The 19,640-nt window shown below is 34.5% G+C and overlaps 1 protein-coding gene across 1 annotated transcript in view; it reads right to left on the minus strand.

Annotated features, from left to right (window-relative positions):
- Window positions 1-407: 407 nt before the first annotated feature.
- Window positions 408-19,640, minus strand: part of LOC124890529 (ctenidin-3-like) — a 35,792-nt gene continuing 16,559 nt past the window's right edge. Inside the window, exons 3-4 of the mRNA XM_047402351.1 lie at window positions 1,269-1,594; window positions 408-502 (exon numbers count right to left, since the gene is read on the minus strand). Of these exons, the coding sequence (XP_047258307.1) occupies window positions 408-502; window positions 1,269-1,594 (421 nt within the window). The remainder of the gene's footprint in view (window positions 503-1,268; window positions 1,595-19,640) is intronic.

A 19,640-nucleotide genomic window follows, 5' to 3' on the forward strand; every position in this document is an offset into this window, starting at 1 on the left:
ATAGTCAACTTGTAGTTGTCATATCCCAAGGGACAATTGTTGAAATTTTGAAGATCCTTAGCAAGCCCCAACAAATCATCTTCTATGACTTTGTAGACGTCTCTTTCCAATATAACGGAATGGCAAACCAAACTAAGCACAATTGATCCTTGTACTTATTTTATCCTTGAGATCTTCTAAAATATCATGGTTTTGTAGCAATGTCCAGCAATGTCCAATAGCCCATCTACTTTTTCCTTGTGTTTGTTGATTTTGGTGGGTAGTCGCTTTGACTATGTCTTCCCTTTATTTGATGGTGGTGGTTTGGCTGTCCTACTTGCCTTGGACTTTTTGGGGGGAGGGGTGTTTCCTTGATAAGAGGTTCTTTCAACGATCACATCTCAAGCCTATCACTATGGCAAACTCTTTCATGCCAAAACAAACTGCCATGCCGCTATAGTTGATCCAAATTTCATCCATCTTTTAACCCCTTTTAATCTGTACATCCCCCACGTACTTGATCCTGTGCTTGAGAAGAACATATACTATGCTCATTTAGAAACGGACATTATTGTCCCCACGAAGATTAAGAAAGTGTCCAAAACAGCTCTTCTTTAACAATTTATCTACTTTGTCCTTCTTCGTAGTATTCCTAAAGTCATCAAAAGGTTTCCCCAATTAAGATTTATGTACAAAATCACCAGTTAGTATGCAGCGTCATATATCAAAATCGCAACTTAAAACCTGTCAATACTAATAGTTTTGACAGGATCATGCTGGGATTTCGATCTATATGCATACCCCATTAGTGATGCATTATCATCATGTTAATCATCATCATCTTTCCTATTTTCTACATCCTCCTATTCTTGTTTATCTTCTTCTTGTTCCTCCATACTTTTATTTTCCTGACAAGCCTCTACATACCCTTCTCCACCACCTTAATATCATTTTTCATAACTTTCCTCAGCTTCACTTTTCCCTGATTGAGATTGTTCAGGAAGTTCCTCCGAATCCATCTATACCCTAACCTTATTTGTTAGGTGGTTAGAAGTTAATCCCCGCTTAGTTTCTTTTCTTTTAGGAGACATCTTTTAAATTCAAACAACAGGAAAAAAATATATACATTACCATTGATGTTTTCATGATTTTTAAAAAAAGGTAAGACAAATTTCAATAAATTTTTATACTCCACCATACAAAAAATATTCCAACAAATAACCAATTAGTTGGAATAGATAAATCATCTGTTTGAAGACCTATTTAATATCTCCCAACAAATGTTCCACCTGTTGCAATAAATGGACCAGCAATACCAGCAAAAATTCCACTGAGACCACCACTACTACCACCAACGCTAATAATACAACCACTAAGACCACCAACACCACCACTAAGACCACCAACACCACTAGTAAGACCACCAAGATAACCAATAATGCCACTGAGACCACTAACACCACCACCAATGCCACCAATACCACCACTAAAACCACCAACACAACCACCAGTGCCATCGAGACTACCAAGACCACCACCAATGCCACCGAGTCTACCAATAATACTACGACCACCAACGTCACCAATACAACTACCAAGACCACCAACACCACCACTAAGAACACCACCACTAATACCACTAATACCAATACCAAGACCACCACAACTATGACCAAGACCACCAACACTGCGATCACCACCATCACCACCAATACCACCAATACCAACACCACCACCACCACCATCAAGATGACCAACATTACCACCAAGACCACCAACAACACCACAAACACCACCAACACCAACACCCACCAACAACACCACAAACACTATCCAATAATATCATGATAGTCAATGGAACATAGCGATAAAAACTAAGGTTTCCCATGTTTTTCCTATATTTTTAGCATCAAAACTTAAAATGGTTACCCTATTCTCAAAGATAATACAACTAAAAGTCTTTTTTTTCATCATTAACTAAAAATCCCTAATATTTAGAAAAAATAAAAAATGCAAAATTCTTATCGAACTCTGTTACCTGTAAAGACAAAGAAAATGATGGATAAAAGTAAGAATGAAGTCAAAATTAACAACTATGAGGTCAAAAATAGGAAGAAAATAGATTTGTTGAGAAGGGTTGAGCAATATGTTGAGTAGTTGTTATTTATATTATTGAGAGAGAAAGAAAAGAGTGAGAACTAGAGGTTTGAAATGATAAAATATTTTTCCCGTAAATGGATGATTTGTATTTTTAAAAAGAATGACAGGTTCTAAAAATGTTAATTTTGTCCGAGTTGATCTTAATTATTTTTTTTTAAAAGAGATAAATTCTAATCATTTCATCATAATAAATTGAACTAATATCAATTGGAACACTAATGTATTTAATATTAGCTCAACAATATGTTAATATGAGTTGTTTCAACCCAGATTGATCGATTAATGACTCAGGTTAGGAGGAACACAATACCAACATCATGCGATTGGAGCGACTCAATTGAAATTATAGTTGAACCTATGAACTCATCCATAATTCAAGATAAATTAATTTAGGTATTGTAAATAATAAATTAATGTGAATTGTTTCAACTTAGATTGATCGATTGATGACTCATGTCAGGTCGAACATAATACGAACATCATGCAATTGCAATGACTCAATTGAAATTGTAGTTGAACCTATGAACCTATCCATAATTCTAGCTAAATCAATTTAGGTATTTCAAATAATAAGTTAATATTAATCATTGCAACTAAGATTGATCAATTGACTACTCAGGTCTGAGGGAAAGCAATACCAATATCATGTAATTGCAATGACTCAATAGAAATTGTAGTTGAACTTATGAACTCATCCATAAATCTAGCTAAATAAATTTATGTATTCCAAATAATAAGTTAATATGAATTATTTCAACTCAGATTGATTGATTGATGATTCAGGCCAGGCTGAATACAATACCAACATCATGCAATTATAATGACTCAATTGAAATTGTAGTTGACGCAATGAACTCATCTATAATTCTAGCTAAATTAGTTTAGGTATTTCAAATAATAAGTTAGAATCGTCTCAACTAAAATTGATCGATTGATGACTTAGGTCAGAAGAAATGTAATACCAACATCATGCAATTGTAATGACTCAATTGAAATTATAGTTGACTCTATGAAATTATCTATTCTAGCTAAATCAATTTAGGTATTTCAAATAATAAGTTAATATGAATCATTTCAACTAAGATTGATCGATTGATGACTCAAGTCAGGAGAAAAGCAATACCAACATCACATAATTGCAACAACTCAATTAAAATTGTAGTTTAAATACCCCATACCTTACCTAGCTCAGTTTAGCTCCTAGAATATTAAGGGTTACCTTTGAAAATGAATAACATTTGATACATATAGAATTTTCATTCATTTTAAAGATCAAGACCCACAAAAGTATAGATAATTGAACCAGCTTTCTAACGATACCAATTTCGCCTTAATCTGATGCTCGGTTGAGAAGTTAGGCCGATTTTAGTGAAAATAATAGGGCATTTTGACAGGCACTGCGTTGCAGTGAAGGACAAAATCACAATTGTTTGATTCTAGTGAAGCACCGTTATTAGCTCGGGTCATGGAGAAATTCTAGTTCCTATTCGTCCCATTCTAGAAGTTCAACACAATTAGCTTGTATCATGCCAAAATTCCTAAATAGACCGACACCGTATTGCAGAGGAGTGAAAACTGACACTCGTCCTTTTCCAGTGGCCCAACGCGATCACGCTACGTTGCGCCAAAGGCCATAATGACACGAATCCTTTTTCTGGTGGTGAACGCCATTACACCACATCGCACCAAAGCCCAAAGTAACAATGGTCCCTTATCAAGTGAGCCACTGCAATAGCCCTACGTGGCTGTGGTGTGCCAATACAGGATTTTCATGTTCCGAATTAGATTTTACAAAGGGAAATTAGTCATTTCTCCATGCCCCAATTCATTTAAAACACAGAATTTAACCTATCCTAGGCATTTTATGCATACTTTTCATCAACTTTCTCTCAAAGAAACCCTAGAACATCAAACCTTCATCCCCAAGAAATCCAAATTATACCATTCTTTTTCTAAGATAGATCAAAATTAAGGATTTCCAATTCAAGAACTTCAAGAATCTATCTTCAACAGAACATATAGGGATTCAACATTCAAGTTTCTTCATCTAATCATCAATCAAGGTATGTGGAGTTTTTCAACAAGGATAATCCTTTCATCACTGTGTCCAAAATTAGTTTTTGAAGTAAATATTCTATGAATATATAAGATTTTGAATTAGGGTTATGCCCAATATTTCTATTTGCAATATTATGAGATTTAAAGTGAATTAAATGTTGAATTGCATGTCTACTTTCGTATTTTCATGCGTATTGTAGAAATTTCTAGATTTAGACTTACATTATTAATATTTTCATTACTTAACATGAGTTTTATGATGATTAGACATAAAATAGATACATGGGTTATTAGCCGTAGTTTGAATGTTGTTATTTCAAGAAGATTATGCTTTTAAGCATCCCATGACTTGTTAGATTCAGATTTTGAACAAAGATTTGATCTTTTAATCTCAACTTAGATATGGAATCCACTTTACAGATTTAGCTACAGTTTACATTAAATATAATTATAAGAGGTTTTCATTATAAACCCTTATATTAGTTTTCAAAAGTGGATTTTCGACAGAATGAGCATACAGATTAAAGGGAGTAGTATTTAGAACCGAGTTAGGTATGTTTACATACCCCAGATTATGATCCAATCTAGGTATAAATTATTCCCATTTCTATATGGATGACAGTTACAGATGTGATCTCTTAGATTAGGTTATACTCCTTGGCAAAAGTATGACACCTCTCTCCAGCGTGATATTTTTCCATAAGGAAACTAGACATTGGACACTATGATTGCTCACATAGTATATGTCGGTTAGAAGAACCTCCCTAATAGTAAAGACTTGCATAATATTTTTTAAAAGTATTTCCCTACAGCTTACAGAAAAGTGTAAAGAATAATAGAAAATCTATTAAAAAACTAAGTGTAAAGGCTCACAAATTTATTCAAATATTGCTTTACATGTGACATCAGCTATGAGGTTTCCAATTTTAGATTTCAGATATAAAAGTGAGGCCTTCCTCCACTTAGACAGTATTATTTATAGATAGAATACCAGTACATCTTTCAGAAATTAGATGTTATGACTCACTAGATTTATGCAACTAGTTTTGCTAGTCGTGATTATGATTTTTAGTTTTCAGATATTCCAGCTTATGTGAGTCATCTATATTTAGCATGCATTCTTTTATAAATTTATAATAATATTGAGATATTGATTTACTTGTGAATTAACCCCCATATACTCAATACAATCCAGAAGTATTGATCCACATATACATCTATGTGCTACATTGTCTCATAATGTAGGTTTAGGTGCTCAGTTTCAGCAACGTCAGTGATTTCGAGCATCTTCATCTACATCCCGATAGTTGGTAAGTCCTGATAGTCCGAGGACTTATCCATTCAATTTTTTTCAACTTAATAGTATAGATAATTCAGTATTCATAGACAATTTGAGTCAGCTAGGGGTTTGTCCCCGTGACTCTCTAGTTATTAGTAGTAGAGGCTTTTCAGACTACTAGATATGATTCAGATTTCTAGTATTGATTGATCAAACTCTTGAGTTCGGTATTTTTAGACATTATATTTAGTTAATTTTACTTTATCCCAGACAAAATTCTATATTTTTTCTTTGATTTTATGTCTATATTTCTCTATTATGAGTTTCAAATTTAGTAAAAGTCTTATAAGGTTAGAATAAAGCTACTCGTAGTCTTAAGCATCATGTGATGTCTCGGGACCAATTTTTGGAGCATTACAAACATGGTATCAGAGCCTAAGGTTATAAGAGTCCTAGGGAGTCAGACAAGCCGTGTTACATATAGTCTTAATCATGGGTGTGAAGTCCGCCATATTTATGAGCAAGAGGCTACCAGACATTTTATTGAAATCATCTCTTTCTTTTATGATCTATCACGCTTACAATATCTCTATCTTATTTTTACTCATGCTTTTACATGATAGTTGAATATGCCTCCTCGTTGAGCTAATGCCTATAGAAATGATAACCAGCCACCCCAGCTTGCTGATCCTCTAAATGAGAATGTATCCCATGCTAAATTTTGGGCTACCTTTTAGGCATTATCCCAAAGTGTGACTGCTAATGTTCAGGGAAACCATCAAGGGACAGTCTTACTTCAGCAAAATGGGGATTTCACAGCAGCCAGAATTCGAGATTTTATGAGAATGAATCTGCCTGAGTTCTTTCGGTCAAAAGTCGATGAGGATCGATAACTTTATTTAGATGAGGTGAAGAAGATCACCCAGATTATGCATATTTATAAGAAGGAGAGTGTACAGTTAGCATCCTATAGATTGAAGGATGTAGCATATGATTGGGACCATATAAAAGAATGGTAGAGGTGAGAATGCATCTCCTATGAGTTGGCAGGTGTTTTAGGATTCATTTCTCGATAAATTCTTTTTGCATAAAATGAGAGAAGCTAAGGTAGAAGAGTTTGTGAACCAGAGGTAAGGCTCAATGATAGTGAAACAATACTACCTTAAGTTCAACAGTTGTCTAAGTATGCCCATGATACGGTGGCTGACCCTAGGGCGAGTATGAGCAAGTTTATTACTGAAGTATGTAGTTTGGTAGTCCAGAAGTGTAGGAATTCCATGCTTGTTGGAGACATATATCTTACTAAGTTGATGATTCATGCCTAATAGATTGAGTTAGAAAAGGTAAAGGAAAGAGAGAGGGGAAATAAAAAGTCTAGAATCGAGCAGTTTGAGTATGGCCAGACAAAGTATGGTAGGGGAAATCGTTTGCAGTTCTAAAATCATTCGTCTATTCCACTTCCATCTTTATCTAATTCTCCTACCTCCATAGCTAGGTAAGAGTAGTGGGGTAAGATTTCTATGTCCAAATCTCAAAATAATATAGGTAGAAAACCCAATTATCCTCCTTGTGCTAACTGTGGTAAGAATTATCCTGGTGAGTGTTTGTTGGGACAAAAAGATTGTTATGGTTGTTGTAAGTAGGGACATGGAATCAAAGAGTGTCCACATGCTAAGAAGGGAAACAAGGATGTTCGTCCCTAGACTTAGGCTACTAGCTCACCAGCCCCTCTAGGTCTCCCAGTCCCTCTTCATGGTGCACCATCCAGTACCGGTGGTGGTCAGCGCTAGAATTAGTTTTATACTTTACCATCCCATCAAGAGTAGGAGGATTCACTGGATATTTTTACTAGTATGCTTCATGTCTTTTATCCTACTATTGGTGTGTTGTTAGCAAATTTGATAGACTTAGATATAGTCGAGCTTAACCTTATTCTTGATATATATTGGCTCTATTCCTGTTATGCATCCATAAATTGTCACACCCGAGTGGTAAGGTTTCAGTTTTCAAATGAGCCAGTCCTTGGGTCGGAAGTTAATTTAGTTTCTTCCAAGAGTCATTTCATATCCTATCTTAAAGCTAGAAAGTTGATGTCAAAGGGGTGCATCTATCATCTAATTTGATTCAAAGACACTATGTGTGAGAATCTAACAGTTAGTTAGTCAGTGTAGTCAATGATTTTCCTGATATCTTTCTCGAAGATTTTTCAGGGGTATGTCCCGATAGGGAAGTAGAATTTGGTATTAATCTTCTCCCAGATACTCAGCCTATCTCTATTCCTCCATATCTTATAGATCCAGTCGATCTTAAAGAGTTAAAACAATAGCTTAAAGATTTATTAGATAAAAGTTTCATAAGGCCCAGTGTCTCTCTATGGGAAGCTCCCGCCCTATTCATGCAAAAGATAGATGGTTCTTTGTGAATATGCATTGACTATTATCAGCTGAATAAAGTCACAATCAAAAACAAATATCCGCTTCCTAGGATTGATGACTTATTCGACCAGCTCCAAGGTGCAATTTATTTCTCAAAGATAGACCTTAGATCAGGCTATTATCATCTTAGAGTAAGGGAATATGATATTCTAAAGATAGCTTTTAGAACCCGTTATGGTCATTTTGAGTTTCTAGTCATGTCCTTCGGACTAACAAATGCCCCAACAGCCTTCATGAACTTGATGAATAGAGTGTTTAAACAATATTTTGTATATGTTTTTCATAGTCTTTATAGATGATATTCTTGTCTATTCTCATGGTGATGATGATCATGTATACCACCTTAGAATTGTGTTACAAACTCTTAGAGATCACTAGTTGTTTGCCAAATTTAGGAAATATGAATTTTGGCTAAGATCAATAGCTTTCCTTTGTCATATTGTTTCCAGTGATGGCATTATAGTTGATCCCTAAAAGACAAAAGTTGTAAGAAACTGACCTAGACCTATCTCTCTATCAGACATCCAAAGTTTCTTGGGTTACGCTGGATATTATAGATGCTTTGTTGAAGGTTTTTTTTCTATTGCGTCTATAAGACCCCGCAAGTTTTCTCGTTGTCTAAGCCTTTAGAGCATGATAAAGGAAGCCTTATACTTAGAAATTTGGCTAAGTATTGAGACTTAGTCATTTTCAAGACCTTCAAACTTTGAATATTTTATTTCTGACCTTCCCAACCTTCGATAGTTGACATTTTAGCTAATTCATGATCCGAGAGGTCAATGGGTATTCCCGGATAAGTTTCATATTTTTCGGACCGCATTTAGACCTTGTTTGGTGTCCTAAAATAGTGGACCAATGTGATCTTGGTGCGCCGCGTCGCCCATCGCGTTGGTCAAATTTTTGTGTAGGAACTGCCAGTCAAAGTACTGAGGCTCAACACAATCATAGTGCGATGCATTGAGTATCACATCATTGCCAATGACATGCCGCATTGCCTAAAGCGTCGATGCCCAGTTTTTCATCTTTTAAAATCCATGTCTAAGGGGGCAATTAAGTCATTTTGCCCTACCCCTTTTCAGTCATAACAGGAAATTAAAGCCCCAAAACACCAAAACATAACCTCATCTCTCAAATTTCTTAAGAATTCATCCAAGGGTTTCAACCCAAAACTCAAGAGAACATAAAATTTAACCGTTAGTTTTCAAAATTTCTTTAATAATTGGAATCCCCAAACCAAGAGCTTCAAGAATCACGCAACAAGAGTACAAATAGAGTCTCAAAAGCAAGAGTTCATTCAAAGCTTCTAATTTAAGGTATGTGGGGTTTGAACAAGAACACTTCTTCTGTTCTCGTGCCTAATGCTTTGATTTTATTAAAGAATTTCATATTTTTACCGGTGAGTTTATATCCAATTTACTCTATTTTGAGTTTATCATTTTAGAAATTGTTCAAGTCTTAAAATTTCTTGTTATCTCAATTAACTATGCCTTGGATTGAGGATCTATGTTATGAATTGTATTCCCCATTGAAAATTGATATTTTTAAGTGTTTCCAAAGTTGAAGTCAAGAATTAAATCTTATTATGAAATTTAGATCATTTGAGTACATGTTGATGCTTTAAGTCAAGTATGAGTTGTGATGTTTCTTGAAGGCTATGTTTTTAGCACGATTCAATAAGCAAGTACTTTTATTCTTAAATAAAGATCGCTATTGACCCCAACCTAAGATAGGAATCCATATTGTTTATGATTTGAAGCAAAGAAAAGCATAAGTGGCTTTCATTATACATTAGTATACTATTTTAAGGTGGATTTCCTAAATTTCTGAGCCTAAGTATGGGAGTAGTATTTAGCACCGAGTTGGTATTGTTCCAAGGTTTCATTCTCCAAAACAACGAGCCACCTTAGGATGATAATTTACCCCAAGTGGGTTATGATAGTGATCACTAAAGTTAAGGTTCTATTCCAATGGCAAGGGTAGTACAGCTCTCCCCAACATGGTCAAGATGTTGGACTCTATGTCAGCTCACATGGTTTATGTCGGTTAGAAGAAACTCCCAAGTACCCAAAGAGTCCCATAGTTTCATAGTCATGAGTCTTTGAATTCCTAAAGTTTCAAAAGATGTTCTTTATTCTCCTTAAGATAAAAGTATAAGTTTGAAAGTTATTATTTTAAGATTTCTTTTTGGTTTACAAGCTTTGACAATAAGAGGAGAATACAGATTTTAGAACTAAGTATAATCACTCACGAGATTTATATTACATGTTTCATTGTACATGACTTATGAGATTTATATTTTGGACTTATTCAATATATGTGAGTTATACTTATTCAAGATATGTGAGTCATTCATATTTCCATGCATGGTTTCATAAAAAGTAATGATATTGTTTACTTAATGTATATAGCCCCATATACTAAGTACATCCTCAAATTACTGATCAACATATATGTCTATGTGCTACATTGTCTCATAATGTAGGTTCAGGTGCTCAGTCTCAGCCACGATAGTGATTCCCGAGTATCATTATCTACACTCCGTAGTAGGTGAGTCCTCATGGTTCAAGGACCTATTTCTCAGATTTTCAATTTTGATATCAATTTTTATGGCTTTTAGTTTAGTCGAGTCAGTTGGGGGTTTGTCCCAATGACTCTCTAGTTCAGTAGTAAGTAGAGGCTTGCCGGACTAAATTAGTAGTTGAATTCCAAATTTTTAGTGTTGATTTCTTAGATGATTATTTCAGTTATTCCAACTTAGATTTGATAAGATATAGTGTTGTTACTTGACTTATCTATCCTAAAGTAAGTGTTAGAAGTAGTAGCAGGCTCAAAGGGTTAGCTTGGGGATACTTGTAGCCTTAAGCACTGTGTATCATTCTAGGATGAGATTTTTATGGCGTTACAGTGTCCCTATGTCTAGATTGACTCAGAAGAAAGTTAATTTTTAGTGGTCAGATTCCTATGGGAAGAGTTTTTAGGAGTTGAAGAGTCGGCTTACTTCAACCCTAGTTTTAGCACTACCTGATGATAAAGATGGGTTTGTTGTCTATTGTGATGCCTCTAGAATTGGTCTGGGTTGTGTTTTTGATGCATAAGGGTAAGTTTATAGCCTAGGCCTCTAGACAGCTTAAGCCTCACTAAAAGAACTATGCTACCCATGACATTGAGTTAGTGGCTGTTGTGTTTGCATTGAAAATCTGGAGGCACTATCTTTATCGTGTTCATGAGGATGTGTTTAAGGACTACCAAAGTTTGCAGTATGTATTTACTTAGCAGGAATTAAATCTTTATCATAAAAGGTAGTTAGAATTATTGAAGGATTATGATATGAGTGTGGTGTATCATCTGGGCAAGGCCAATGTAGTGGAAAATGCCCTTAGTATATTGTCTATGGGCAGTATTGCTCATATGGAGAATGATAATAGAGAATTACCTTGAAAAGTTCATAGGTTAACTAGATTGGGTGTGAGGTTGGTTGACTTAAGTGAAGTGAATGTTTGGTTTTAGAGTAGTTCAAAATCTTCTGTAGTGTCTGATGTGAAATAGAAGTAGGATAGGGATCCTAGTATGGTCAAACTGAAGGGGTCAATTAAATACCAAAAGGTAAAGGTTTTCTCCCAAGGGGGAGATGGTGTGTTAAGATACTAGAGTAGATTGTATTTGCCATATGTTGATGATTTGAGGTAGCAGATTATGGAAGAACCGCATGATGCGCGTTGTTTCATTCATCCAGGAGCCACCAAGATGTACCTCGATCTGTGAAAAGTCTATTGATGGAGTAGTATGAAGAGAGATATCATAGAATTTATAGCCAAGTATGCAACTTGTCAATAGGTTAAGGTCGAACACCAAAGACCTGGTGGCACTTTTTAGGAGTTTAGTATTCCCATTTAGAAGTGGGAATAGGAAAATATGAACTTTGTGACTGGATTACCCCATTCACATCGACAACATGATTCGATATGGGTTACTGTAGATAGATTGACCAAACCATCTTATTTCTTGCTAGTTCACACATCCTACACAACTAAAGATTATGCTAAGTTGTACATCAGAGAGTTAGTTAGATTGCATAGAGTTCCCTAGTCCATCAACTCAGATAGGGGTACTTTGTTTACTTCTCAGTTTTGGAAGGACCTTCAAAAGGGTCTTGGTACCTAAGTTTATCTCAGTTCAGCTTTTAATCCACTGATAGATTGTCAGGAAGAGAGGACCATTCAGAATTTTGAGGATATGTTGAGGGCACGTGTCCTTGATTTCAAAGAAACTTGGGATTACCACTTGCAATTGATCGAGTTCACCTACAATAACAATTACCATTCTAGTTCTCAGATAGCCTCGTTTGAAGTTCTTTATGGACAAAGGTGTAGATCACTAGTAAGTTGGTTCAAAGTTAGTGAGGCTGCATTGATTGGGCTAGATATGGTGTTTGAAGCCATGGAGAAGGTTCAGTTGATTTGAGAGAGATTGAAAACAACTCAGAGTTGACAGAAATCTTATACAGATGTAAGAAGGAGAGATCTTGAGTTTGAAGTAGAAAATCTTGTGTATTTGAAGGTTTTGCCCATGAAGGGGGTAAAGAGATTTGTCAAAAAGGCTAAGCTTAGTCCTCGATATGTAGGCCCCTACAAGATTTTAAGTTGTGTTGGGAAGGTAGCATATGAGCTTGAGCTACCTGCGGACTTATCAATAGTTCATCAAGTGTTTCATGTGTCCTTATTGAAGAAGTTCATGGATGATTCAACTGTTGTAATCACTCTAGAAAGCACAAATATTTAGAATAGCCTTCCATACGAAGAAGTCCTAGTAGAGATTCTTGATCATTAGATCCGTAGACTAAGGAACAAAGAAGTTCCCTTGGTCAAAGTTCTGTGGAAAAATCAGTCCCTTGAGGGTGCTACTTAGAAAGTAGAAGTAGACATGCGTACCAAGTATTCTTACCTTTTCTCCAAGAACTCAGATTCAACCGAAGCTAATAGTCTTCTTTAATTCAGTTCTTTTCCAGTCTCAAATTTAGTTATATACTTATCTTCATATCAATTCAAGCACTCACAGAATAGTTCAGTCGCTTAGTATGTTTTAGATTCAGTCATGCAATTTGTTTTAGTTTTGCATGCAAGTATATATAGCCCCAGTTCCTCATAATCTTCAGCTTATCTAGTCTCATTCGAGGATGAATGTCCCAAGGGGGAGAAAATGTACTACCCCATACCTTTCCTAGCTCAGTTTAGCATCTAGAATGTCAAGGTTAGCTTTGAAAATTAATAACTCTTGATACATGTAGAATTTTTAAGCTCTAGACCCACCAATGTGTATATAATTGGACCAGCTTTCCAAGGATACAAATGTTTCCTTAATCCGATACTCGACTGAGATGTTATGGCGATTTTAGTGAAAATAGTAGGAAATTTCGACAGGCACCACGTCACAGTGAAGGACAAAATCGTAATTGCCCAATTCCAGTGAAGCACCATGATTAGCCTACATAGTATAGAAATTACAGTTCCCATTCGTCCCATTCTAGTAGCTCAATGCGATTAGCTTGTATCGCGCAAAAATTCCCAAATGGACTGACACTGCATAGCGGAGGAGTGCAAAATGGCACTCGTTCTTTTCAAGTGGCACAATGCGATCATGATGCATCCTTTTTCCAGTGGCGTAACGCGATTACACCGTGTTGCGCTAAAGCCCAAAATGGCAATAGTCCCTTATCCAGTGAGCCACCATTAAATCTCGTGTCGTGGTGGTGTGCCAATTTGAGATTTTTCAGTTTCGAGTTAAATTTTACAACAAGCAATCTAGTCATTTCTCCAACCCCCAATTCATGTAAAACACAGAATTTAACCTATCCTAAGCACTTTATGCATACCTTTCATCAACTTTCACCTAAAGAAACCCTAGAACATCAAACCTTCATCCCCAAGAAATTCAAATTTCATCATTCTTTTTCCAAGATAGCTCAAAATTAAGAATTTCCAATTCAAGAACTTTAAGAATCTATCTTCAAGAGCACACATAGAGATTCAACATTCAAGTTTCTTCATTTAATCATCAATCAAGGTATGTGGGATTTGTCTACAAGGATAATCCTTTCATCCTTATGCCTAAAATTAGCTTTGGAAGTAATTTTTCTATGAATTTATATGAGTTTTGATTTAGGGTTATGCCCAATATTGCTATTTGCAAGATTATGAGATTTCAAATGAATTAGATAATGAATTGTATGTCCACTTTTGTATTTTCATGCGTATTACAAAAATTTCAAGATTTAAACTTACATTATCAATATTTTCATTACTTAGCATGAGTTTTATGATGATTTGACATTAAATAGTTGCATGGGTTATTAGCCCTAGTTTAAATGTTGTTATTTCAAAAAGATTATGCTTTTAAGCATCCCATTATTTGTTATATTCAGATTTTGAACAAAGATTTGATCTTTTGATCTCAGCTTAGATTTAGAATCCACTTTACAAATTTAGCTACAATTTACAGCAAACAAATTTACAATAGGTTTTCATTGTAAACCCTTATATTAGTTTTTAAAAGTGGATTTCCTACAGAATGAGCATACAGATTAAAGGGAGTAATATTTAGCACCGAGTTGGGTATGTTTTCATGCACCAAAACTATGAGCCAACGTTGGTACAGATTATTAGACTATTCCCATTTCTATAGGGATAACAATTACAAATGTGATCACTTATATTAGGTTGTACTCCTTGAAAAAAGTATGACACCTCTCCCCAGTGTGAATCTTTCCCATAAGGAAACTAGATGTTAGAAACTATGATAGCTCACATAGTGTATGTCGGTTAGAAGAACCTCCCTAACAGTACAGACTTTCATAATAGTTATTAAAAGTATTTCCCTACAACTTACAGAAAAGAGTAAAGAATCACAAAAAAGCTTTAGAAAATGAAGTGTAAAGGCTCACAAATTTATTCAGATATTGCTTTACATGTGACATCAGTTATGAGGTTTCAGATTTTAGATTTTAGATATAAAAGTGAGGCCTTTCGACACTTAGGCAGCATGATTTAAAGACAAAATACCAGTACAGCTTTTAGAAACAAAATGTTATGACTCACTAGATTTTGCAAAATGTTTTGCTATTCATGATTTTGATTTTTAGTTTTAGATATTCTAACTTATATGAGTCATTTATATTTAGCTTGCATTCTTTTATAAATTTATAATAATATTGAGATATTGATTTACTTTTGTATTCACCCCATATACTGAGTACAATCTAGAAGTACTGATTCACATATACGTCTATGTTCTATATTGTCTCATAATGTGGTTAAGGTGCTCAATTTCTGCAACATGAGTGATTACAAGCATCTCCATCTACATCCCAACAGTTGGTGAGTCCTCATAGTTTGGAGACTTAGCCTTTCAGTTTTTTTCAGCTTAATAGTATAGATGAACAGTATTCACAGACAATTTGAGTCAACTGGGGGTTTATCCCAGTGACTTTCTAGTTATTAGTAGTAGAGTCTTTTCAGACTGCTAAATATGATTCAGATTTCCAGTATTGCTTGATCAGACTCTTGAGTTTAATATTTTCACATAATATATTCAAATAATTTTAGTTTAACTTGGAAAGAATTTCGCATTTTAGCTTTTATTATATGTATTTATTTCTCTATTATGAGTTTTAGATAAAGTAGAAGGCTTACAGGGTTAGCTTAAGGCTACTCACAGTCTGGAGCATTGTATGACATCTCGGGACCCAATTTTTGGGTGTTATATGGTTGAACCTATGAACTCATCCATAATTCTAGCTAAATAAATTTAGATAAATCAAATAACAAGTTAATATGTATCATTTCAAATAAAATTGATCGATTGATGACTCTGGTCATGAGGAATGCAATACCAACATCATACAATTGCAATGACTCAATTGAGAATTGTTGTTGACCCTATGAAATCATCCATAATTCTAGATAAATAAATTTATGTATTTCAAATAATAAGTTAATATGAATTATTTCAACTCAAATTGATCGATTGACGGCTCAGGTCAAGAGTAACGCAATTCCAACATCATATAATTGGAACAACTTAACTGAAATTATAGTTAACCCTATGAAATCATACATATTTCTAGATAAATCAATTTATATATTTAAAATAATAGGTTAATATGAATTATTTCAACTCAGATTGATCAATTGATGACTCGAGTCAGGAGGAACACAATGCAAACATCATGCAACTACAATATCAGGAACACAATGCAAACATCATGCAATTACAACGACTAAATTGCTATTGTAGTTGATCCTATGAAATCATAAATAATTCTAAATAAATCAAATTAGTTATATAAAATAATAAGTTAATATGAATCATTTCAACTAATATTAATTGATTGATGACTCATGTCAGGAGGAATGCAATGCCAACATCATGCAATTGCAACGATTCAATTGAAATTGTAGTTGAAACTGTAAAATCATCCATAATTCTAGCTAAATAAATTTTGGTATTTCAAATAATAAGTTAATATGTATCATTTCAACTAATATTTACCGATTGATCACTCATTTCAGGAGGAACACGATATCAATATCATGCAATTGCAACGACTCAATCAAAATTGTAGTTGACCCTATGAACTCATCCGTAATTCTAGCTAAATCAATTGAAATTGTAGTTGGGCCTACGAAGTCAATTGAAATTTTGTTAAACTAGATGTTCAACCTATTTCAACAAATGACTTATCTATTGTAAATTATCAAATAGACGTTTCCATCCGTTGTGACAAAAGAATGAGCTGTTGAAAATTATCAAACAAATATTGACATCTTTTGAAATAGATGACTTATCTGTTTAGAGATTTTTTTTATTTTAAATTATTTTCTTTCTGAAATAAAAATATATAAAATACTAAGGTAATAAAAAATATTTCTTGGATAACTCACAAATCGCCTCATTGAGCTGTCTTACCTTGTCTTTTAAATGTCACTCCCTTCTCTTGACCCACAAATTTATCAATGAATATTTAAACCCATATCTAGAATTATCTCTCCTTCATCCATAAATTAATTCATCTCTCTTCTTTCTTTTTCTCTCCTCTTTATGGTAATCATAATCGTCTCTTTTTTTTTATCTCTTTTCTCTCTTTTACCTCCACTTTCGCATGAGGATCCTTTCGAATTTCAACCGATCTATATATTTTCTCAACTGAAATTGGTGTTTGATCCCTTTGATTTTGACATTGAACGTAGGGTCATTATTGCTCTTTTCTTCTCGTCTTCTTCTTTGCATGTTATTTAAATTAGTTATTTACATCTGTTGTTTTTATTTATATACCCACTACCCAGTTCCTATTTATTAAGAAAATTAAAGGAAAGGTGTCTTTTAAGCCTTCAATAAATGAACCGTTGTTTTTATTAAAATATGTGAAAAAATTCATCTGTTGGGAGAACTTAAAAAGTCTTGTTGGCTGTATTATTTTTTGTAGGTCTTTTGTTTGTTTCTTGTTAATGTTGTGGTTGATGTTGTTAATAGTGTTGGAACACATGGTGTTATTTCTTTACTGTTGATGCTGTTGTTGATGTTAGTGTTGGTGGTGTTGCAATAGATTCTCCAACTGTTGCTACTGATGAATCAGCTATTGGAATAAATCCAAAAGCTCTTCCAATAGATGACCCATATATTGCTACAGAAGAAGTAACTATTGGAACCAATCAAACCACTAACAAGGTTGGTTTGATTTATTCCAATAGATGACCCATATGTTACAAAGTGTCAACCATCTATTGCCACAAATGCATCACTTATTGCAATAAATGGCTCATCTATTTAATAGATAGGGAATCCGTAACAATAGATGGGTCATCTGTTGGAACGCTGTTGTAATGTATTGTATTTATTTAATTTTGTGTTAATTTTCTTTTTGTTTTTCTCTTATTTGACATCAGTTTTTTTCTCTTGTTTGAACATATAAGGAAGTGAAAGTTTATCATCTTTTGACTAACCAACACAAAAGGCTAGAGTAAAGATGAGCTCAGAGGAATAAAATGCTTGCAGATGGAACCACTTCATGTGTGGGAGGTATGTATTACTGGTCATGTTATCATGAAAACACACATAGAGTACCCTGATTTTGTGAATGCTATTTTTTATCAATTCGACATTGATCATTCAAAGAAGATATTTGCAATTTTAAAGTTAAGTTTGACAGGTTCAAATTGATAACGCTGAGGGACTTTGTAGGTGATGTCGATATTCTATTATAGTTTAATAATGATTTGGCAAATGTTTATGTGTAAGGTTTGGTGAAGGGATAAAATTTTAGTGTCATTGTAAGAAGATTCAATAGTGATTGGACTGATTTTAAGGGTTCAATGGACTTTTGAAATGCCTCCGAAGCGTTATACTGCTGTCACAAAGTATGAAAATCAATATAGTTATTGGCCAAGACTAAATTTATATGGTTGAGTTGCTTGGGGTGGAAATTATACGACAGAAGGTATCATAGGATAATACCTATGAGGGAAAAGGGAGTTGACAAAGATTATATCATCTCAGACCTCATTTAAGAAGAAACACAGGGTACCAAGGAACATGTAGCGAATCTAGATGATGAAATTGACTTAAACCATGAAAAATCTAAATGACATACAAATAAGAAACTGTATCAAAAAAATAAAAATTCATCACCCATCTTTCTCAAAAGAAAAATATTGCAGCTGGCCGCTTTGCTAGGTAATTACGACTTATTAGCATGGTCGGAATGTTCACCTTCAGAGAAACTAACAAAACACCAAGGAAGCAACTTTGTGGGCGCCGAGGGTAGAAATGATGTACAGTAAAGAATGAAACTTGCACCAAGTACTTCTGAAGATGAAATAAGAAATCAATCCAAGGTGGAAATTTTATAAGTTACACTTGCATAATATGCCTTTAGTTTGTGTTTCTGGTTACATCAATCCCAGAAAAAACAAAAAGGCTTGGGATTATACCCATCTTCATACCTTTTTGTTTCCATTGCTTTGACCTTATCAAAACCATAACACAAAAATATGGGATGCAAGTTAAAATTCAGAAATTACCGCCTTGGCTTGATTCCTTTTCTCAACTTCAGAAGTTCTTGGCATAAGTTTCCTTCATTACTGTACATCATTTTAACCCTTGGTGCCTACAAAGTTGCTTTCTTAATGTTCTGTTATTTTCTCTGAAAGCGATCATTCTGATGTAAGATCCCTCAAAATCCTAAGCTGAACTCAGTCTTTTAAAGCATGAAAAGAGGTCCCAGACTTAGAAATTTCAGCTAGGTGTTTATACTTAGAATTAATTAGCCTTCATTAGTTGTTGATCTTATTTTATGACCTTTATGACCTTAAAATGTCGATCCTTAGACTGAATCATGATCAGGTGTGTCAATAGGTCACTTTGGGTGAGTTTTAGATTTTTCAGACCTTGTTTAAATCATATTTGGGTGACCAAAATAGTGGGTCGACGCGACCTCGACACGTCGCGTCGCCCATTGCGTCGATGGATATTTTCCATAACTTTCAGTTCAAATTCCAGTGAATCAATATGAACTTGATGCGATGCATTGGTCACTGCGTCGGTACCATCGATGTAATGCATCGGTATACGCATTGCTGGGCACATTCTTAGTAATTAAAAATTTTGCATTCAGAGGGGTATTTGTGTTATTTTCCCACCTTATATCAGCCCTAAAAACATGAGATTAAGCCTTTCTA

Source organism: Capsicum annuum, unplaced genomic scaffold (assembly GCF_002878395.1).
Source record: "Capsicum annuum cultivar UCD-10X-F1 unplaced genomic scaffold, UCD10Xv1.1 ctg1937, whole genome shotgun sequence".
Taxonomy (NCBI): Eukaryota; Viridiplantae; Streptophyta; class Magnoliopsida; order Solanales; family Solanaceae; genus Capsicum; species Capsicum annuum.